At 38.5% G+C, this 24,819-nt stretch overlaps 1 protein-coding gene across 1 annotated transcript in view; it reads left to right on the top strand.

Annotated features, from left to right (window-relative positions):
* The first annotated feature begins 382 nt into the window (after nucleotides 1-382).
* EDNRA (endothelin receptor type A) overlaps nucleotides 383-24,819 on the top strand; it is a 61,889-nt gene continuing 37,452 nt past the window's right edge. Inside the window, exons 1-2 of the mRNA XM_058721220.1 lie at nucleotides 383-489; nucleotides 4,516-5,003. Of these exons, the coding sequence (XP_058577203.1) occupies nucleotides 4,584-5,003 (420 nt within the window). The 5' untranslated portion in view covers nucleotides 383-489; nucleotides 4,516-4,583. The remainder of the gene's footprint in view (nucleotides 490-4,515; nucleotides 5,004-24,819) is intronic.

Here is a 24,819-nt window from a genome sequence, read left to right as displayed (position 1 = left end):
AAGGCTGTTGCCCTTCGGGGCCTGGGAGGCAGCTGGGAGGGGGGCGGCAGCTTTGTGCTTTATAGTGTCTTCCTCCTGGGAGGGCTGGAAGGTTGGGACGTTCTTGCTGTCCCAGAGTGGAGGCGAAGGTCTGGGAGTGTTTCGAGGAGAAGGGGAGGACAGCCGGGAGGCGTGTTCCCCTGGAGTTTTCTTTTTCTTGCGAGCCTTCGCGCGCGCGCGCGCGCGTACAGTCATCCCTTTAGTCTGGCGATTGCGGACGGGCGGTGGAGAGGCTCCGTCCCACTCGGTGGCCGGAGGCTGGAGGCTCGGGAAGACTTCCCCGGAGGAGCCGTGCCCAGGAAGCTTTCCGAAGCGGAGGCAGCTGTGCTTCCCGGGCTGCCGCGGCGTGGGAGCCGGGGACAGCCACCACCCACCCTCGCCGGCTCCGCTTCCTCCCGCCCAGGCGCGGCGCGCGGACCGGGCAGCTGTTTGAGCCCGCCGAGCTCCACGGTCGGTGCAACTCTTTCCTTGGGGACCCAAGCAGGGGTGAGGGTGGGGGCGCTACCTTGGGAGGACTGGCGAGCCGGGAGCGTTTTCGCCCGGCGCCCTGCAGCTCGGCGACCCTCCGCACAGGGGCTGGCACCCACCTGCCCGAGGGCGCGTGGCGGGGCGGGCGCCTCTGTGGGAAGGGCGCGCTCCGGAAACGTTTGGGGGTTGGGGGACTGATCGAAAGCCCCCAGCCTCCCCAGGCGGGATTAGGATTTTTAGTCAGAGGAAAACCAACGGTTTTCCCTGGTCTCCCTTTTCCCCCAAGCACATAAGAACTTTGTGGAACATCACGCCCTCGTCGCTGGCTCCAAAGCCTACTTGCGAAGTTTGCCTCGCAGCCTTTTCTTACTCTCCTGCTTCTCCTCCTTGCACACCCGGGGTATGCCAAGGGTAGCCAAGGGCACTTGGTGTGAGGGACTGATGTGTTTTGGAAAACCCCCAGTGCAGCTAATTTGGAAACCTGCCTGTAGAGGTCTGGGCGTTGTGTTCTGTGCTCTCCTTTAAAGGGCACTTGTTGCCTTTCACGTGCAGAAAACAAGGGCTGTTTCTAGATAATCAGCCTCTGTTTACACCATCCTAATGGAGTTCCCGGATAGAGTTGGCGGCGGAGGGGGTGGGGTGGGAGACACATTAAAGTCAGTTGTCTGTAAGGAGAGTTGCTAGTTTCTTACCCGGCAAGCAGAACCCACAGAAGACTAATAAAAAGTTCCTAGTTTGTTTGTTTTTTTTTTTTCTCTCCTCTAGTAGATATTCATGGCCTCCTGCCCCGTGTTAACTAATTGAGAAACATCTTGGCAATCATTTCAGTAAATTACGTGCTCTAAATTTATGCCATTTTGGTAAGGTTGGAATTTCCAAATTACTAATTACAGGTGAACTTTAATCCTGAGAATCCAAGATGTTAAATGCTTGCAGTGTAAACCTAAGGATTCAGTCGTCTTCCTTAATAATAGCTTTAGAACTCCATCAAATTCTTAGCCCCCAAATATGAAGAAGGCTGAATCTATAAACTGTGTTTTTCAGGGAAGACCCTGAGATGCTTCACTAGAGCTAGGTCTGATTGTGACCGAGAGTTCCAAGCACAGCATGACTTGGATCCACGGAAATGTGCTACAGGTTCATCCATGGAGGAACATGCATTTGAGTGGCTTTTTATTTGCTTTTGCATTTTTCACCCAATGATAATATGGTACCCACATATCTTTGTCAAGTATCCCTTAGCTCTGCTGCTTATGATGTGTCAAGAGCTGATGGAGATGTCATCATAAGTGATGTAGCAGTATTATTGTGAGAAGAACAAGAAACGTGGCTTTAATGGTAGCTAGCTCACACTTTGATGAGAACCTATAGCCTTGGCCTCTATAGTTCCTGCCTAATCAGCTGACCAAGCAAACCAGCATGCTGATGTTCAAACACTAGTGGTACCTTTCCTAATTGGCATAATACCCATGATAGCCAGATCAGTTCACTAAATATCCTCCTAGTGGACTCTACTGGGCAAAGAGCCACTCCATTTCCAGGAAAGGCCTTCTCTTTCTTATTTTTAAGGAAACATTACTGAAGGGTCCATCCCAACTGGGAAAGTAGGAGGCTGTAGTCATTAAATAGCACAACATACTGAAGGATTTCTTTTCTCTCATATCTATGATCTAAAGAAGAGAATGACAAGGTGCTTTGTTCTTAGAATCTTAGTCTCCACTGTAGAATGCAAGCAGTGGCATTTTGTAGATCTACAGTATTCGGTCAAGTATTCACTCCAAACTGTAAGAAGCAGGAAAAAACTGCAAACTATTTATAATTAAGCAAAGCAAAGTGAGGCATTATGCCTGTCCTGACACTTTTTGGCCATGAAGACTTCTTCAAGACCCACTTAACTCATGATTAAAATGGGAATATTGCCCCTGCCTACCAGAGTTATAAAGTTCAAGTCAGATAACAGATGCATACATAATAAATTATTAATATACATACAATGTTATTTTTTCACGTTCCCAGGAAAAACCTCAGGGGAAGGCAAAAGTATATGGTATTTACACCTTGTACTTACTTTAGACCTTCTGCACAACTTGAATAAATCTTATTTCATCGACATATTGTCTAAACCTAAGCTCTATTGATTTCCCAACATAACTGTCAAAATTCCTAAAAGCGGTTAATACCAACTATAAATAGACCAAGAAAAAGGACACAATTTTTTAAAAACTACATTATGACCATATATATCATAGACACATGCCACTGCATTAATGAGGTTATGGTCTTCATTTAAAGAATCATTAAAAACTCACAGAGAAGGAAATTTACAAAATATTTAAGTGGGAGGAGCCATTTTTAATTTACCTTTGATTACTGTGTTACCACCAACTCCCTCATTTCCTCCAACATCTTTTCTGTAAAAAAAAAAAAAAATCATTTATTTATTTTGAGAGAGAGAGAGTGAAGAGGGCAGGGCAGAGAGAGGGAGAGAGAGAATACCAAGCAGGCTCCATGCTTTAATGGTAGCTAGCTCACACTTTGATGAGAACCTATAGCCTTGGCCTCAGCACAGAGCCCGAGGTGGGGCTCCAACTACCGAACCCACAAGATCATGACCTGAGCTGAAATCAAGAGTCAGACACTTAGCTGAATGAGACACCCAGGTGCCCCTCCAATATCTTTTAAGGATTAAAGTATCCTTCTGAGCAAGAAGGACCACTTGCTGTCAGCAAGTCACTTAAACAAACAAAACAAAAAACGAAAACAAATGATATTTTGGAAACAAGTAATCACCCTCCCAAATCTATTGTTTCATGGAAACTCTGGGAGACTGTTGAAACATTTTAGGTGCTAAGAAAGCACAAGAAAGAGAGATAGTGGGGTCTAGTGGCTAAGAGCTCAGGCTCAGAGTCCGACAAACCTGCCTTAGAATCAACATTGCCACTACCACCTGTGGACCTGAAGGCTCCTTGCCTTTACTGAGCCTCTGGTCCCCTATGTTTCTAGAGGAACTGTGCATCGGCCTCACAGAGGCATGGTGTGCATTAGACAACACCATGCATGTGAAGTGCTCAGCACAGTTGGTGTGACAAATGTAACCACATAGGATGTTTCAAAGAAAGCGTGAGACAGATAGCCCTTGGAAAGCCAAATTCTGTGCCTGGCCTGGAAAGCCATTATTACCAGTTCACTTGCTGGCAAGTATTGGGATAATAATTTCTAAAGAATGGAAGAGAGAGAGAAAAAATTCCTGTCAGAGAGGTGGATTGTACACATTAATCATCAAGATTTTCAATAAAATGAATATTTTGTGTGTATCAATTATATAACTTTTAATCGAAACTAAGATTGTTAAATGTATTGATGGTATTAAGCACAGTTCTGATTTTAAAAGAGCATTTTATGACACTTTAAATAACTACCTGTGCTACATTTTAACCCCATGTTCATTATTTACCATGTGTACGACAGAACACATTTTGGAATATTGAATTGTTAGTTACAGAATTTGCTAATTTTATGCCTTGATATCATGTAAATTTTACTCGGCAAATAATGCCTTTTCTCTTCCATTAATAAATAAAATTTTGTATCTCAACTCTTGAAGATTTTTGCAATTCAGATTTTTATCAGCCAGTGTAATGGAGAGAAAAAAGTAACTTTTGATCTACTAAAGGAAAAACCCATATGTCCTCATCCATATTATAATCTAGATATAATCATGGATGGAGATGAGAGCGAGAAAGAGAAGGAAGCAGAGGGGCGTAGAGAGAGACAGAGACAGAGACAGAGACAGAGATAGAGATAGAGATAGAGATAGAGATAGATAGAGAATTTGCCATAATGGAGCTTTGATCTTGTCTTTTTTCCCTGCCGTGGGATAACCTTACACAGATCTTATCTAATTACCAAATATATATTACTTTTTACCTGACGCAGTAAATAATCATTGACTACAATTATTGGCAGCTGGATTTTGTAACCAATTATTTTTCCTCCTTTCTTTTCCAGGTGAAAAAAAAAAAAGCAAGTGTATAAAGGGAAGGTAGTAAGAGACATTTCCTCAAATTTGCATCACGATGGAAACCTTTTGCCTCAAGGTGTCCTTCTGGGTAGCGCTGGTTGGATGTGTGATCAGTGATAATCCTGAAAGCTACAGCACAAACCTAAGTACTCCAGTGGATGATTTCACCACTTTTCGTGGGACAGAGCTCAGCTTCCTCGTTACCACTCATCGACCCACTAATTTGGCCCTACCTAGCAATGGCTCAATGCACAGCTATTGCCCGCAGCAGACTAAGATTACTTCAGCTTTCAAATACATTAACACTGTGATATCTTGTACTATTTTCATCGTGGGAATGGTGGGGAATGCAACTCTGCTCAGGATCATTTACCAGAACAAGTGTATGAGGAATGGCCCCAACGCGCTGATAGCCAGCCTTGCCCTTGGAGACCTTATCTATGTGGTCATTGATCTCCCTATCAATGTGTTTAAGGTAGGAAGTAACCACAACTATATTTGCAGGTTTGAACATACGTTCTGATTCCACAGTAAGAGAGTTGCTGCAGACCTTTGGAGTTTTAGTCTGTGTTTTTACTGAGTGATTTCTGCAGCCTTCAACTTTGGTGGCCTTTAACATTTTTATTATTTGTTAAATGTTACATTTATTTGCTAACTTAATTGTTCACAAAATCGCATTTTGGGGAAGACTATTCAAAGTCATGGTCTTTAATGAAGCAAATTCTCATGCCAGCCCTGAGCTTGCTGAGTGGATGGTCAATCTTGGGAAGAAACTGGATTTTTCTGAGACTCAGTTTTCAGGGTGAGATCTATTGAGCCCAAAAGATACTTAAAATAAGTATTTCTTCAGTTTCTGTAACCTTTTTAATGTGATGCCATTCAGTGGGCAGATAGCCAGGGTACATGTTGAAATGAAAGTACCTGTTTTATTTTGACGATCTGGATTGATGATGGAAGCCAAAGGGTATGCTGGCTTCCCTCAGTTGTCTCGGTGACTTAGAGATAGTGAGGTCCACGTGATCTCAGCTCAGTGTTGACCTTGTTGAACAGTGTCACTAAAGCCATTTAAAATAGGCCTCAGTTTACTGTTGCCTTCTTCATTTCTTCAGTTTACAGAGTTTTTATTCGTGGAGTACCCACTGTGTGCCTGCCCCTGAGCTAGGCAATAAGGATCCCAAGACAAATATGACAAAAGTGATGCCTCAGTGGGAGGGGAAGATAACTCACCCACTGTCACTGTGATCATCTTGCTTTAGGGACTGGTTAGTACCAAAACAAAGTAAAGCCCAAAGGAATTAGATGTTTCGTATTTGATCTAGTGGTTGTGAGGGGAAAATGGCTGCAAGAATTCAAGTGAACTAAAATTCAAGTAAAATTACGTGGTCTATGCCAGATGTTATGGAATGTCTTTATTCTAAACCCAGGAAAAGTACTTTCCTCAGCCTTTCTTTTTTTTTCTTCTATGTCTTATCCATAAAAACAAAACTATTCTGAGCAATAATATTCTGAAATATGACTTTAAGTAGCAAGTTTTGTTTGAAGACATGATAAATTTTAACTAAGAGTCTCTCGGTTTCCAATAAATACACTTAAACTATGGCAAAATTATGCTCGCCTACCAGGAAAAGCGGTGATACAATGAAGTGCTGACAGTAAAGATGAAAACAATGATTACGGTCTCGAACGTTACAAATAAAAAGCATTTCAAAAGTACTCAAGTATATTGTTGACAAAATTGGAGAAATTAGACAACAAATGATAAAAAAAAATTATATGCCATCTCTTTTCACAGAATGGCATGAAAACATATGTTTTCTATTTGAACTTGAAATGGGATTTTAGAACTGAACTATGATGCAAAACTGAAAATGCATAATTAACTTAAAATGTTTAGCACATGCTATAGAACTTAAATTTTTTTAAAGGTTATTAATTTTCTCTTTATGAAATAATGTGTGTGAACACGAGGCTTTCTCATGACATCTTTCTTTAATAATAGATTTAAAGTGTTTATATGACTCTTATTCAAAATTTTACTCTAGTAGTTATGTTGTAGAGCATTAAACATTGATTATTCATACTTATATACTAGTTAACCAACCCATCATGCCTCAGAAGAATAATTAAGTATCTCTGAATTAATTATTCCCGTTTGACCATTTGCAAAGAACATTTTTGGAAAACCAATATTTGCGACTGCTGGAAAGGACACTCGCTTATCTCTTTGAGGTGCTACCTGCCAGTCACTAGACTAAACATCATTTCTAGTCCAGACCGACAAACGAAGCCAGACCGTCTGGACTATCCCCAGTTGGTGAAAATTCAAATAAAACTTGGTTTTACATTCATATAACAATGGATAATAATTTACACATCCTCATTTGACCAAATGGTTCTTCCTTTTGGGACTCTAATACTTTATATCCCTTATTGTAGTTCTATACAATGTGGACAGTTTGACAGGCTTTTACATCTCAGGGGTACATTTGTGTAATTACTGTTTTTCTAAAACTCACATAATGAGACATTTAACCAACATTAATTTTAGAAAGGAAACCTTTTGGGTTAAAAAAATACATACATGCTTTAGTTATTTCAATCTTCTTGCAGAGGAAAAGAAGAAAACATTTAAGCTAAAAAGCCTCCCAGTATTTGGGGGTTATTTCTACCTCATTCTGTCAGTCCTCTTCTCTGAGTTGGGAGACGAGAAGATGTAGTTTCCCTGATATCTGCCCAGGAGAGTCCAGAGAAACCCTTCCTAGTGATGTGAGCTCTGGGCCTTCCTGCCTTTGGTCTGCAGCTGCCTCCTGCTGTAAGAGTCTGATGCTTTGAAGTCTCACCTATCAGACCTGTGGACTCCTCTGACCATGGCATATGCTGCAAGGCGAAGCAGCAGCTGTCCATCTCCCTTTACCATGGTGTTCAGTGCCAAGTGGCTCTCGATCTGTGAGCATGGAAGAGGGGGTCCCTCCACACCTATTTCCAAAAGTTTCCTAATCAGTCTCCCTATCTTCAGGGTTTCTTTTCTCCAGCCTATACTGGTCTTCACTTCTGCTGACCGAGTGTCATTTTAATAAAAATCACCCAGGAGCTTCCACGTTTAGTAGTCGAGGTCCTCTCCACTCTGACCATACTTTACATACTTCTTACCAGCTGCCAATGTGCAGGCACAGCTCTTGTCAAAATGCCGTCACTACAGCTAACTAAATAACATTCTCAGAGGGGCGCCTGGGTGGCTCAGTCAATTAAGTGTCTGACTCGGTTTCGGCTTAGGTCATGACCTCATGGCTCGTGAGACTGAGCACTGCGTTGGGCTCCAGGCTGACAGCGGGGAGCCTGCTTGGGATTCTCTCTTTCCCTCTCTCTCTCTCTCTGTCCCTCTCCTACTCATGCTTTCTCTCTCTCTCAAAATTAATAAACATTTAAAAAAATAATAACATTCTCAGAGAGGCTAGGTCTAGTCACTGAAGGACTGCTACTGAGGCATTTACAGATCCTAAATTGAAAAATAAGTCCAAAGTTACATGTGTTGCATAAAGAAGAAATAAGCCAAAAAGTGGAGAGAGTCTCCTCTGGCCCTAGCTTGTACTCTCACACACACACACTACCTGGTGATAAAATCAGACAATCGACAATCTGAGACAATAAAATTCAGAGCAGAAGGAACCAAAGGAAGCAAATAAATGCCAGTTACCTTCTTGGTTTTCAAGCATGCAAGGGCCTTGCAAATGGCAATGTTGGGGAAAAGTTGTTACTAATGTTATCAAAGGATTACTCTAATTCTTAATTATGCAAAAAGCATAATATCACTAATTATAAGAGAAGACTGACCAAAACAGGAGAGAGAAACGGAAAAGAGTTACCGACCCTTTCAAATACTCATGCTTGTCACCTAAACTGATGATGGATTTTATGTGTCAGGAAATTACATTATCTGATATCCTGAATTTTCAAGAAATGCACAAATTTAGCCAGTACATTGATCTGTGTATAAATTGTTTACATCCATTACAATGACAAAAGAATTAAAACCTTGTATCTGTGCTTAGGGACTACAAATAACCCCCAACTACTAAATGCCAATATAGGTTAGGAGAACAGAATCTAAAAATTGTACTCTTTAATGATTCTTGAGATTATGTTAATGCCATAGAGTGCCATCTATAGGGAGATGGGTTATAATTTTGAATAGAGCGGAATCTCTAAAAGTGATATTTATGCATGGGTAACCAGCCAAAGCTTGGCATCATGTGCTTTCAGGATAACAGCTCACCCATGCTTGCACACAGATATGCCCATAAAACACTGTAGCCCAGCCCCTTTAGTAGAAACAGGAATGTGGGGAAATATGTGTGTGAGAGAAGTAGATTGCAAAGGATTAAAATGGTGGCTGAGGGAAGAAGTGGAGTCCAATGACTTAGCATAGAAATCTCTCACACGCAGAGCTGGGCATTGAAACTAGTGATGTCGTAGATGATACTGTAGGTGAATAGTGTCTCTTTTTGGCATGTAGGGTAAAACAGGTTTGTGAGAAGAAGCTAACGAGCCAGTGGCAGAATCTAGTAACTGATTGTTGGTTACTAATTTGGTCCACTCTAAGCATCCACCTCTTATTGAGGACAACAATGAAAAATAAACAGATATAATTCTGTTTGAAATTATCAGAAATATTTTGCAATGGAAAGTCAAGACTCAATATGTTGCTCTGGCAGAGGATCTGAGCAATGTGGAAACCAGAGACGTTTGCTTGGAGCCAGTTATCTGCATATTCACACAGCCTTTGACATCTTGTGCAACTGGAATCCATTCTGTTGTTGGGGCAGCCATACCAAAGTTGTCTCCTGACACATCAAATCACCAAGGCAACTTTTGCCTAAAAAATAAATTGCCACAACTTATAGATTGTGTGTCTCAAACATAGTAGTCATTCAGTAAGTGCTTATTGGTATAATTTGGTTTGTTCAGGGTCTTTACTGTTAAAATTGACTTCTTATCAGATTTCTCTGAGATCTTCCAGTTTAAATACTGATGGTACTGATGATTATGATGACAATTTGTTAGAGGGAATCTTCATTTATGTACAAGACACAGGAAGTTATCTGTGGTCTACACATCTTATTCCCCCAAATTGATCAAATTACCCACCAGATCATTGCCCATGTGATAATGATGGTGTCTCCCTTTTACTTAGCATCAAGCAAATAAAAACATATCCTTCTTATGTACTCCAGTAATAGTACTATAACCATAAAATTAGGGATAAAAACTATATTCCCTGAATTTTGATAAAGAAAAGTGTATCCTTTGACCAAGATCTCTGCCCCTTGTTGGTGCATTGCAGCTAAATGTTTCCTATGGGGTAGCTCTGCCTCTGCCTTCCCTCCTGGGCCTCTCTCTGTACACATTCCTCTACCTCCTTTTCCTGGAGCTAACCTGGCCTGTCTGAGAATACCAAGATGGTCTCTCTACCTGGCAGATTTTCCCTTCAGGCCTCCTCTGGCTAATTCTGCTTTATTCTTCAGATCTCAGCTTAAACATCTCCTTGTCTGGCAAGTATCTATAACCCAAACTGGGTTAGTGCCTTTCTCATGCGCTCCCCCGACACCCTCTATTAACCCTGAAATAGCATTTAACACACACTCTGTTGTATTTGCCAATTCACTTGCCTGTCTGCCCCACTAGACTTCAAGTTCCTTAAGACAGGCTGCCATAATTCTCATTTATCATTGTATCTCCTGCATCTAGCATTGTACCCAAGTTAAAAAATATTTGATGAATGAGTAAAATAAGAACATGTACTGGTACTTGCTTCTATAGGAGTGTTTTTCCTCCCATGCAATTCAAGATCTAAAAGCTGACTTCCTTTTTGAATTTATTGAATTTCTACTTTTTTCTTGCAAACGAGCAACGTCTCAGGGTCCATAAATCTGAGGGAAAAGTGTGCAAAGCAGAGCTGCACATAACAGGGTCGTTTTCCCCTTCTGCCTATGTCCGGACACTGTGTTACCTTCCTCTCTCTGGCACATATAATCAATTGAGGACTCTTTTTTCAAAGTTTCTGTGCAATATGCATTCTTTGAGCATACTTGGAATTGTGGTTTTGATTGGAATATTAAACCTACACGTGATTTGGGATATCAAAATGAACACTCATATCACTAAAGATTTTATTTGCTCTTCAGAGAACAGGAAATAGGTTGAGTTTGAGTTTCTGGCGTTGCTAAGACACATGCGCATTGCAAAAAATTCATTATGCTAACTAGCTGATTTTAGAATATCTGTACACATAAAATGACAGAGTGATAAATTTATTACCCAATTTACTGTTTGTTATAAGGAAGTTGCTGTCTGGAAAGGCTTCAGAACCCTCTCCAACTCTACCTCCCATTCTGACTTTTCGTTTCCTGTGTCTGGGAACCTCATTGCCTTCTCTCATGCTCATGTTAAGTAATTATTCTCATGTGAGGTTACTCTGCTAACCCTCAGCATTTGGCTCACAGCACAGTTATTCCTATTTCAGGGAGGTGGGGGGATGGAAACCATCCATAACTGCAAGATTGTTCCCATGGCTGAGGAGAGAGAGATGGTTTCAGTCCCGTTCTCATTAGGAAGGTGTGGAGATGTAAAGAAGCATCGTGGCTGATGATACTCCCCCATTGAACCGTTCAGCTCATGGAAGAGGCTGCTGTGTTCTAAATTTAACATAAAATAGTGAGGGCTGGGGAGGGGATGTAAATGTTGCACTGCTTCGAGCGCTTGCAGTACAAGCAGATGTTCGGGCTATTTCATTCTGAAATATTTCTATGGTGTCTTCATCTACGAGTTGCTAGGATATGAGTGTTATTTCTTTATTATCATACAAGGGTATGCAGTTGGTATAAAGAGTGTGCTAACTAAAATGAAAGAGGGTGGGGTGTCAACTTCTCTGTGTCTGAAGTTGATTCTAAGACTAGAGTGATTAAGTGTGGACTGTTCTAAGAAATTCTGTCAAAATAAATTTGAAATACTGCCAGGAATTCTACAACTGCTTTCTGTAGCTACCATATTCTCCTGGGAGTCAAATAACTGCTTTCTATAGCTACACTTTTATTTTTAACTATGTCTAGCTTTTCTTGGAAAAACTTTCCTACATTATAAAGTTAATAGTTGAGATTAAATTCGGTAACGGGACTAAACGTAAGTATCACTCCATATTAATTTTTGGTAGCCTTATTTTTAAATTTGAACATCAAAAATTTTACAAGACCACATGCTCTGAAATGTTTACTTAAACTTGGAAGGTTTGAAGTCCCCGGTGTTCCTGGACTCAGGAAGATTTAATCATATTTTTGGATGTGCAAATTGAGAGGTTACTTTTAGAATTTAAACCTCTGTGTGAGGTTTGTTGACATTGCCATCTCAACTTTTCCAACAACTTACTTAGAAAAGAGCGTCAGTAATGGAAGCTGGTCAAATAATTCTTCTCATAACATGAATCCTAAACATATGAGCCCTATTTTACTCTAGAAGGTAATGGGGATGGCAGTGGATTGGCCATTTGGTTACTCAGTGACATCAGATCTTTCCTCTCTAAATGTCCTTCCTTTATCCATTCAATAGATAGTTACTGAGCTCCTACTATATACCAGTCATTGGGGAAATAGCAGTAAAGAAAAACAGACAATCATCCTTGCCCTCTTGGAGCATACATTCAAGTAGAAGAATACGACAATAAGCAAGTTAAATAAATAAATATCTCACATAGGAGATCACTGATAAGGAGAAAAATAAAATGGGAAAGAGGAATAGAAAGAAAGGGGGAAAGATACTAATTTTAGAGTGGTGGCTAAAGAATGCCTCAATACAAGATAACAGTTGAATAAAAAACCTAAAACTTTCCACGCCACTATCTAAGGTAAGAGCATTCCAGCAGAGGAAATGGCAAAGGCAAAGTCCCTGAGGCAAGAATGTGTCTGGACGGTTAAAGGACCAGCAAAGAGGCCATGGTGGTGAGTGGAAGGGAGACAGTAGTAACATGAGGTCACAGGGATAGGCGGTAGGCTATGTGATGGGGGAAGCAGACAACATAGGGCCTAGTAATAGGGTAACCATATATTTTATCATTTAAACCAGGATACTCTGAGAGTGAAAAGAGACACTGTCATCAATAATTGCATCTGGACAATAGGCATAAACATGGATTGTCCTAAAAATATCATGTCCTAAACATTGTCACCCTACCTGTGCACCTTTTATAAAGCCCTTAGCCTTTTTCCTCTGAGTGAGATAGAAAGCTTTTAGAAGGTCAAGAGAAGATTAGTGACATGATTTGGTTTATATCTTAACAAGAGCGTTCGCTCTACTGTGTTGAGAAACACTTCCCGAATCAATGAAGGAAAAATATGCAATCTTAAAATATGTTATGTATACCAATATGTACCGTGAGAATAGCATTCCCTGAAGCTTAACTAGCATTTGCCCTGTGTCAGGCTAACTTTTTTGATCCTCACAACAAACCCACGATGCACCACAAGTGAGATACAGTTTTTAAGGATTTCCTCAAGGTTATACAACTAGCAAGTGGCAGTGCCGGGATTTGGATCCAGTCTGATCTCGGAGACCATGCTGTAGGACAAGCAGCCATACCACTTCTCTTCCGTATACCTCATAGGGCAAACTTTCCAGTCATCCAGATGCCATCCCTGGTACAGAAATATATTTTCAAAGACCATGTTCAAAGATAAAGTCAGACCCTTTTCTCTCCTCCATTAAATCCAGTAACTTCTTTAGTTGCTTATTTAAGACAGAAGGAAAACATCATAAAGGAAAATGTGTATGATACAGACTGTTCTTCAGAATAGTATTTATGTTGTAAATCTTGCAGATTGCATTGGCACATCTGGTAAGCAGATTTTTGTATTCTATACTCGTCATGTTGGTGAGGTCAACCGACAGAAAGGAACCAGAAAATAAAATAATAAAACAAAGGTTGAGCTCTTGATGAGCTGATTGTCTAGACATATACATCTGCTTATCTGCTCAGAGGGACACATTTTGCTAAATAGGTGTCTCACCCAGTTATTTCTGGGAGGGCCAGGCAATTTTTCAGTGGACATGAGACAAAAATGAGTGTTTGTGACTAGCCCATAGTTTTATTTGGGGTGGAAACATGAGATTTTATTGCTAAAACTAAATGTTGCATTTCTAGACCTTCCTTCCTAGGTTTACCAGATGCACAGGAATTAAAAGGGGAATGTGGAACACAATGGATGATGTTTGGGAAATATGTCTCAACTGATATTTAAAAAGAAGCCAGAGGGGCGCCTGGGTGGCTCAGTCAGTTAAGCGTCCGACTTCAGCTCAGGTCATGATCTCACGGTCCGTGAGTTCGAGCCCCGCGTCGGGCTCTGGGCTGATGGCTCACAGCCTGGAGCCTGCTTCCAATTCTGTGCCTCCCTCTTTCTCTGCCCCTCCCCTGTTCATGTTCTGTCTCTCTCTGTCTCAAAAATAAATAAAACATTAAAAAAATAAAAAGAAGTCAGAAATCTTCAATTTGAAAAAAAATGTACATATGAAGTATATATTTTGTGAAGTGGTCCATTGAATCTAAAACTAAGTAAGGAGTTTATTAATATCCCTAGTTATAAAAGCAACAAGTAAAGCAAATAATTACTGGACAAGTTAAAAATGTCCAAAGTCATTGCCTATCAGAGTATGAAAGGAATGGGATGGGCACACATCTCTGCCAAGTACTGAACAATATACTGTGCCCCATCCCACATGAGTTTTCTAGCTGATGAGGCAATTCTGCTAAATGTCTGTACCTGGAAGGAAGGAAGGAAGGAAGGGGAAGGGGAGGAAGGAAGGAAGAAAGAGAGAGAGAGAACCATCTTTGCTGTGAATTTTTAACTTAGTTTCATAAAATAAAAAATGTCCTGAACACTCCAAAATTCTCCCTTAAAATAATGTCATTTATGTCATAAATGTTGTTTTTCTGCATATTTCCATTGTTTCCCCAAATTTGATTTTCTTATAGAAAATAAACCTATGGGGGCGCCTGGGTGGCTCAGTCGGCTGAGCGTCCGACTTCAGCTCAGGTCATGATCTCACGGCTGGTGAGTTTGAGCCCCGCGTGGGGCTCTGTGCTGACAGCTCAGAGCCTGGAGCCTGTTTCAAATTCTGTGTCTCCCTCTCTCTCTCTGACCCTCCCCCATTCATCCTCTGTCTCTCTCTGTCTCAAAAGTAAATAAACGTTAAAAAAAAATTTACCAAAAAAAAAAAGAAAATAAACCTATGAAAATTAGGGGAATGTTACATCATTTAAGAGCCATAATACTGTGCAAACTTTTTAAAAAGTTTATTGAAGTATAATATACATCCAGAACAATGTACATAAGTGTCAACCTATGAATTTTCACAAAATGAACACATCTGTGTAACCAGGATCAAGAAACAGAACATTACCTGCTCCCAGAAGTCCCTCAGTCATGAATCACCCTAACTCCCAAGGCAACCACTTTCCTGACTTCTAATGGCATGAATTTGCCTATTTTTGTATTTTATATAAATAGAATCATATATATTCTTCTCTGTATGGCTTCTTTTGTTCAACATTATGTTTGTGAGAGTAACCCACATTGTTGTGTTGTAGCTCATCCATTCTCATTACTCTATAGTACTTCCTTGTCTGAGTATGCCACAATTTATCCACTCTACTCTATGTAGGCATTAAACGGTTTCTAAAATTGAGCTAATATGAATAGTATTTCTATGGAAATTCTCATATGCATCTTTCTGTACATACATATGCTGAAATATATATACACACATACACATATATGACCTACATAGGTATATATAAAAAGATGTATGTAATATTTGCATATCAAAATATACCTATATATTAAATATATATTTTTATATAAATATTGATTATAAATATTTAATCTAAATTTTGATCAGTAATTTTGGAGAACTATACCAGGGCATGGTACACTATTAAGAATTAGGCAGCATTGCCTAAACAGGAATTTTTTTCTAATTCTGAATGCTCTAAAGACCTGTGTGGCATATGTGTGAATTGTGTTCATTGTAATTCTTCTTTGGCTTTCAAACAAATCTGTTATCTGCCTCCATAATGGATAATCCCCACATCAACTCACATATTTACTAAGTGTCTATAGAAAACACAAATCTAGGATAACCATGACTTTGAGTGGCACACATTCTGTTTGAGAATACAAACGTATACAATCAAATCAGCCTAACTGCCAGGGTAATCTTATACTTTGGTGTTTTGTTGAAGTTTTTGAGACCACCAAACATGCACACACATGAAAAGCATTTTAAAAGTGAAACACCGGGGTGCCTGGGTGGCGCAGTCGGTTAAGCGTCCGACTTCAGCCAGGTCACGATCTCGCGGTCCGTGAGTTCGAGCCCCACGTCAGGCTCTGGGCTGATGGTTCGGAGCCTGGAGCCTGTTTCCGATTCTGTGTCTCCCTCTCTCTCTGCCCCTCCCCCGTTCATGCTCTGTCTCTCTCTGTCCAAAAATAAATAAAAAACGTTGAAAAAATAAATAAATAAAAGTGAAACACCTATTTAACATTTTCTTTAAAAATAGAAACACTGCCATTTCTCTTTCTCCCAAAGGAGTATCTGCAGCTGAAACAAAATTAGTCAAATTAATTTCAAGGGATACAGAAATAAGGTTTCAGCATTTTCCGTTACTGCTATAATAAATGGTTATTTATTTAAAAATATTCAGGGGTGCCTGATTGGCTCAGTCAGTTAAGTGTCCAACTCTTAATCTCGGCTCAGGTCATGATCTCGCTGTTCGTGGGTTTGAGCCCGTGTTGGGCTCTGTGCTGACAGCATGGAGCCTGCTTGGGATTCTCTCTCCCTCTCTATCTGCTTCTCCCACTCTCTCTCTCTCAAAATAAATAAAAAACTTTAAAAAAAAGAAAATGTCTAAACACACTATGAAACACAAATTAAAAAACAATGATTGCAGACAGTAAATGTTATGAGAGTTTAAGTTAAATTAATGAAATTTTCCACACAATCTCTCTGAGGTTATTTTTGTTAAATGACATATCTTGGGTGTGCCAGTTGCTAGGTAAAACTTGGAGGTTTAGTTATAATCTGGTTACTACTATTAAAATAAGATTGGTAAGGGAAGGTTGCTATAGAAATTTACCAAGTTGCAGTTTATGAAGACAGAATAAAATCCCTCATAATATCATCCACAAGGTTTGCATTGCAGCATCCCTAAAAAGAAATTTTATTTGTCAAAACCACTGACTCAATTTCAAATGCAACTTACAATGGTCTTATAGCGCAAATAATACATACTCCCAGAAGGTATTCAGAAATGAGTGAAATGTGTGTGAGCACTGGGTTTTGCAATATTATGAATATGCATTTAAACTTAGGTGATTTGTTGAAACTTCTCCTGCATTTTGTTCCATGGAAATAGCTTCATAGGAATATTTTCATGGTGTTATGGAGTGACCTTAAAATTGCCTCCCATCTCCTGGGCCACCATCAAGGAAGGGAAGTAAATCTGGAAGTACTATACACTAAAAGGGATATTCCAGAGCTTCATGTGCAAGCACTGAGTGCTCACCATTTCTGCTTTCTCCTCATTCTCTGGCCCAGGGGTGGGTCTACGACCAGTGGGCCAAATCCAACCCAACACCTATTTTTGTAAATGAACTTTTATTGGAACACAGCCATACCCATTACTTAAGTAAATCATTTTGACAGACACCATATGGTCTGCAAAGCCTAAAATATTTCCTATCTGGCCATTTACAAAAACAGTTTATCAACCCCTGTGGCATCTCACTAACTACCCTGTTCCTGCCTTTCATCCCTGCCTCTCACTCTCCATTTTGTTCCATAGTAGGTCAAAGCTCAAAACCTGAACTTCAGAAATATTAATATGTCTTCATAACCTTTGATATTTTTAAGTGGCTTATGTCTCCAACTCCCCAAAAAGTAAATGGGCATAATCCCAGGAAATTAAAAAAAAATTTTAATGGTTTGTAACTGATCTTAAATAAATCACTTGATCTCTCAAGTCATTATTTTTGTACGAAATAATAATGAGGGACCCTAATCCCATGGAGTCCCCTTAGGCACAATGATGCATGGTAGGCTTGCTCCTGAAGTGACTACTAACATCAATTAGAAGAACACCCGGGGTGCCTGGGTGGCTTAGTCTGTTGAGCGTCCAACTCTTGATTTCGCCTCGGGTCATGATCCCAGGGTCTTGGAATAGAGCCCTGCAGTGAGCTCCATGCTGAGCATAGAACCTGCTTAAGATTCTCTCTCCCTCTTTGCCCCCACTCCTCTGCTCCTGCTCTCTCTCTCTAAAAGATAAATAAATAAATAAATAAATAAATAAATAAATAAATAAAATCATTAAAAAAGAACAGGCAAGGGCTGTTATTGTCTCTTTGTCTCCCCCATTTAGTTATCACACATCAGAACTCTGGCCTCATTGAGGGTCTTGGTGACCAGGTAGCCATGAAACCTATTGGATAAATCATGCATTTCTCATCAAAACTGAATAAGTTTTAAATTCTTTGTCATGATCTTAGAGCTGTTCATTATCTTGTCTTTCAAATAATTAAGATCAGCACTAAACCAAGTGACCAGATCTTTCAGCAATCATTCATGTTTCAGTTAGGAAAAAGAAGTAAAGAAGACTTTTGCATTTATTTTAGGGAAATATCATACAAAAAAAAAGAGGTACTCCCTAAAGATTTTAAAGACAAAAACTTTACATAACTTGAAATTATTGGATCAGAAAATCACTGTATATTTATTTGGTATGCCACTTAAATTACATGGTCATATGTAATTTACATGCATACTTTAAAATAAATGAATGTTTTTATCTCTGTTCTATAAAATTCAAGGAATTTTTCTTTGATAATGGATGAAGGGCCATGTCATAGACAAAGGGGAAAGTGGAGAAAGGATAAGAAATACTCTGTGTTCCTTTTTTATACAGTGTGTGTGTGTGTGTCTGTGTGTGTGTGTGTGTGTGTGTGTGTGTGTGTAATTTTGTGGTACAGTTATTCTCTGTATATATAGTCCTTTTCTCAATTGTTGGGGAAAAGAAGAAGGTGCTACAGGGGATGGAGGAAAGAAGACAGAGTTGGTGATGGATGCATCCCTGGGACTCAACTCTTAGACACTATGTAATTCATCAGGTAGACAGAAGACAGTTCATATATATTTAGGAAGGGAGGGAGAGGTAGAAGGAGGGATGGAGAGAAGCAGGGAGCATAGACTCTCAGAATGTTAGGAGTCAACATCTTTAGTTCTGACTGTGTGACCCAGAACACTGAGCTATTTACAATCTTACAGAGATACTAATTCAAACTGGTCTTGTGTTCAGGTTGATATAATAAAAGCAGCTCTCAGCTGATAGACCAGAGTCTATCTCTACTGTGGTTTTGAAATTTTTTACTTATTTGCAGTAACTCTAACTCTCATGAAATGATAAACATTTAAGTTTGTGGAAATGGTCCAGAAGAGAAAACTGGTACAGAATTGAAGACATCTAATAACATGTTATTTCTCTGCCAGGAATTTTGGATAAATGAATGAGTAGAGAAAAGTAAGTGCCTTAGGGCTTAATGTTTATCATTCAGTCCCTTTTTAGGTTCCTTGATCCTCAGTGCATCCCCTCATTCTGTTCAAACTATCTCTTCTCTGCTAAAGACAACCATGATCTATGACTAATGGTTAATTTGGAAAATTTCATGTTATGTATATTTTACCACAGGTAAAAACAATTTTGGGGGGACACCTGGGTGGCTCAGTTGGTTAAGCATGCGAATCTTGATTTCAGCCCAGGTCATGATCTCCCAGTTTGTGAGTTCGAGCCCCATGTCAGACTGTGCTGACAGCATGAAGCCTGCTTGGGATTCTCTGTCTCCCTCTCTCTCTCTGCCCCTCCCCTGTTTGTGCTATCTCTCTCAAAATAAATAAAGTTTAAAAAAAGTAATTTTTAAAAACTATGAACTTAAATTAAAATGTAAAAGTATAAAATTTTAGGGACAAAAAGAAAGAAAATCTTTGGGATCTAGGACTAGACAAAGCATTCTTAGACTTGATAGCAAAAGCACAATCTATAAAAGAAAGAATTGATAAATAGAACCTCCTCAAAACTTAAAACGGTTACTCTACAAAGGACCCTCTTAAGAGGATGAAAAGAAACCTACAGACTAGGAGAAAATATTTGCAATCGCCAAGTCCAATAAAGGCTAGTATCTAGAATACATAGAAAACTCTCAAAAGTCAACAACAAAAAAATCCAAGTAGAAAATGGGGAAAAGATACAAATAGAAATTTTACTGAAGAGGACATATAAATGACCCAATAAACACATGAAAAGATGTTCAACATCATAAGTCATTAGGGCAATGCAAAATGGAAACCACAGTGAGCTATCACTACACACCTGTAAGAATGACTAAAATAAACATACATTGCTGGTGAGAATGAAAAATTGTAGAACCACTCTAGCAAAGAGTTTGGATGTTTATTATAAAACTAACCAGGGGCGCCTGGGTGCTGTGCTGACAGCTCAGAGCCTGGGGCCTGCTTTGGATTCTGTGTCTCCCTCTCCTGTTGCCCCTCCCCCCCCACGTTTCTCTCTCTCCCTCTCTTTCTCTCTCTCTCTTAAAAAAATAAAATAAACATTAAAAAATTAAAAAAAGAAAAATTAACCATGCAATTACTGTCAGACTTAGCAGTTGCACTCTTGGGCATTTATTCCAAAGAAATGAAAATTACATTCATGCAAAAACCTGTTCATGCATGTTTATAGTGATTTATTTGTAATAGCCAGAATCCAGAAACAACTCAGATGTTCTACAGTGGGTGAGTGGTTAAATAAACTATGGTACATCCATTTCATGCAATACTGCTCAAGATTAAAAAGGAACAAGCTATTGATATATATATATATAATAATTTGGATGAACAATTTTGGATGCTGAGTGAAAAAGCCAATCTCAAATGATTATGTATTATATGATTTCTTTTATAAAACATTCTTGAAATGACAGAGTTATACAGATTGAGGACAGATAAATGGTTACCAGGGATTAGGAATGGGAAAGGGAGGGGAGGTGAGTGTGGTTCTAAGAGGACATCATAAAGGATCCTTGTGGTGAAGGACCTGTTCTATATCTTGACTGGTGATGGATACACAAACCTACACATGTCATAAAATTGCATAGAACTAAATACAAATGAGTAACATTGGAGGGATATGAATATTGCTGGATCATATTAATATAAAAAAATGATTGTACCAGTTTACAGTCCCATCAGCATTACATGACAGTTCCAATTTCTCCACATGCTCACCAGCACTTATTATGGGTCTTTTTAATTATAGCCATTCTAATGATGCATGGTGGTCTCTCATTGTGGTTTTAATTTCTGTTTCCCGAATAGACTAAGGATGTTCAGTATTTTTCATTTTCATGTTCTTATCTATTTTTATATCTACTTTGGTGAACTGTCTATTTAAATCTCTTATACTTTTTAATTTTTGTTAGTCTTTATATTTTTTTAATTGTAGGAGTTTTTTTTCTATATTCTAGACAGAAGTCCTTCATCAGATACATGATTTGCAAATAGTTTTCTCACTCTGTGGCTTTTCTTTTCATTTTCTTAATGGTGTCTTTTGAGGAGCAAAAATTTTTAATTTTGACTAAATACAATTTATCAAACTTTTATGGATCACGTTTCTGGTGTCATATCTACGAAATCTTTGCCTAAGCCAAGGTCACCAAATAAATTCTCCAGTGTTTTTCTCTAACAGTTTTATAGTATTAGCTTTTGGCATTTAGATCTTTGATCACAGTTTTTGTGTAGGATATGAGGTAAGCATCTAAGTTCATTTTTTTGCACAGGCATATCCAATTGTTCCAACACCATTTTTGAAAACCCTCTAGTCATTGAATTGCCTTGACACCTTTGTCAAAACTCAGTTGATGATCAATGTTAAGAGTTTATTTCTGGACTTTCTTTTCTGTTCCAATGACTTCTGTGTCTATTGTTTAGCCAGTACCATCCTGTCTTGATTAACTATAGTTTATAGTAAGTTTTTAAACACATATTGTAAGTCCTACTTTGTTCTTTCATTTCAACATTGTTTTAATTTTTCTAGATTCTTTACATTTATATATAAATGTTAAGATAAACTTTTTCACTTCCTTCAATTTAGATAGGGATTATATGGACATTTTAAATGAATTTGGAGAAAATTGCCATCTTCACAATATTGATTCTTCCAATCCATAAACATGTATTTTAGATCTTTGATTTCTCCAATATTTTGTAGCTTTCAGTACATGTCGTACACTTCTTTTGTAAAATTTATTCCTAATTTTGACACTACTTTGAATGAAGTTGTCTCTTAATTTCATTTTTGGATTTTTGGATTTTTCAGAGCTGGAATATTGAAATGCAACTGGTGTTTGTATATTGCTCTTGTATCTTGTGACCCTGCTGAACCCCTCACCATTACTCTTGCAGCAGCAATTTTTTTGTTGTTAGTGTGTGATGGTGAAAAATACAATGACTATTAAAACAGTTTGGTGCCATTGTCTCTATTTGTGCTAAGGGAACCAGCAGCTTTACCCACCATTGCTTTTGTACCAACAAGGCAAAAGGCAGTAATCTGCTAGTGTTCTCTTGATCTTACAAAGGTTCTCAGGGATCCTCAGGAGTTGCAGACAACACTTAAAAGAACCACTGATATAGATGATCTCCAAGAACCTGTCCTGAGTCTGAAATTATAGAACTTTAAAAATCTAAGATAATGTTGTTTACCAAACTTGTCTTAATAACATTTGATTAAATAGAACTACCCTACAACCGAGCAATTGCACTACTAGGTATTTATCCAAAGGATACAGGAGTGCTGATTCAAAGGGGCACATGCACCCCAATGTTTATAGCAGCGGTATTGACAACAGCCGAAGTATGGAAAGAAAGAGCCCAAATGTCCATCAAGTGATGAATGGATAAAGAAGATGTGGTATATATATATATATATATATATATATTACTCAGCAATCAAAAAGAATGAAATCTTGGCATTTGCAACAACATGGATGGAACTGAAGTTCCAGCTAAATAAGTCATTCAGAGAAAGACAAATATCATGTAATTTCACTCACACATAGCATTTCAGATACAAAACAGATGAACGTAAGAGAAGGGAAGCAAAAATAAAAACAAGGAGAGGAACAAAGCATAAGAGGCTCTTAAATACAGAGAACAAACTGAGGGTTGCTGGCCGGGTGTTGGGTGGGGGAATGGGCTAAATGTGTGATGGGCATTGAGGAGGGCACTTGTTGGGATGAGCACTGGGTGTTAATATGTAAGTGATGAATCACTAAATTCTATTCCTGGAATCATTATTACACTATATGTTAACCACCTTGGATTTAAATTTAAAAAATCATGAGAGAAAAATTTAAAAATAGCATTCGATTAAATGGCTGGTTTTCATGACAGTTAATATTCTTTAGACAAGTATAAGCATCTCTAAGTAATCAAGTCTAGAAAAGGAATCTTGATGTCACTGTAGGCTAATTACATTAGATTCCAAATTTATATGTTTTCTGTTCTAGGTAGCACTAAAAATAAACAAAATGCTTACACTAGAGATACAGCACATATCAAATATCAAGATTAGAAGCAAAACTAGCTTATAATCTATTGGTCTTGACTAGTACAACCTAATGTTATATCATTTCCAACTAACTATAAGTAAGACAAAATAATAATCAAACTCATTTTCAAAACTTTTTTAAAAGCCCTAATTTTATACTACTATTTATAGCAGACCCTTGACTGGAAGCTTAAAATAGCTACTTGCCTACTATTTTTTCCTGCATTTTATATATAGTCAGGATTATATTTAAAATATGATGCTTATAGCTCACTGACAAGTGTACTGTATATTTTAGCTTTTCCCTAGAGAGTAATAAAGTATTGTTGATTCATTCAAGGTAAATAAATAGTCCCAATGCTTCAATCTATGGGATTCCACAGGGTTTGACATCCTTAATCCTTTTGGATAGAAAAAAAAAGGCAAAAGGACTAAAACAGTTTGATTGGAAAAATAAAAAGAATTTGGAAAAAATATGTAAAATGAAGGGAAAGATTAAGCTAAGATTAGGGATAAATTGAGTTGATAATAGTTTTGGAGAAACCAGTTATATATGGAGTTTTGATGTGAAAAAAAAAATCACACAATTTCTGAGCAGGCAGAGAATTTAGAGATAAGAAATGTTGCACCAGAACTAGATTATTCAGCAGAGGAGGGAAGCAAGCCCAAAGATTTCTGACAGGGCTGAAGCTGGAAGTCAGGATTTCCAACTTCCCCTTTAGGATGTTCCATTCTTCTCTCTTCCCATTAAATATGACTTTTACGGTTTTAATACTCTCTATACCACACGCAGCACTTCCCAGAAGACAGCCAAGCTTCTAAAACTTTAATGGCAAATTGTTAAAATGCATGTCATTCGTATGTGAAGTATTATTACATGACTGGTAATTCGGACATCTTAGGTATGTCTTCCTCTTTCACTTTATGTGTCAGCTACTGGAAATCTTGAAGTTTTATTGTCTAATGAATTTCTGTTATTAAATATTTAAAATCACCTGAACCTCTTGTACTGTAACATGTCAGCTTCAGCATCAACTTTTTTCCTCCCAAAGACACAAGAGTACCATTTCTTCATGCTGCATACCGTACATTAGGTGGGCCATTGCTTCTGTCTACACATAGGATAATTTCTTATGACCATATGTCATACTTTACAATGAAGAACTAACTCCAGTGCTTAAGATTTTGAAGAAATCATGAATGACATGAAATCATTAAATAAGCTGCATGCCTTCAAATATGCTATTGGTTTTCCCTTTTTCCTACTTATCACCAATTCTTGATAAGTCTTTTGTAGCTACTCCCTAAATCTGTATGTGGAGATCTCTACCAGTTTGTTTTGTTTTGCTTTGTTCTGCTTTGGTTTTGCCTGCAGCTTTCTTTTAAACAAGTACCGGCATGTACTTGCATAGAGACTGCTGATTAAAAGAAATAATAAAACATTTTCATTAGGTTTTGTGCCTTGTTTTGTGTCCAGGTCAGAGCACTTATGGGCTATAATTAACTATGCTTGCACTTTGTTACAAGAAAATGTAAGTCTCCACTCATAACACATGTGTGAAATCTTTTCTCCAGTCAGGAAAAGCTAGGGATCATTTTT

Source organism: Neofelis nebulosa, chromosome 3, assembly GCF_028018385.1.
Source record: "Neofelis nebulosa isolate mNeoNeb1 chromosome 3, mNeoNeb1.pri, whole genome shotgun sequence".
NCBI lineage: Eukaryota > Metazoa > Chordata > Mammalia > Carnivora > Felidae > Neofelis > Neofelis nebulosa.
This window is presented reverse-complemented; position numbering and strand designations above follow the sequence as displayed.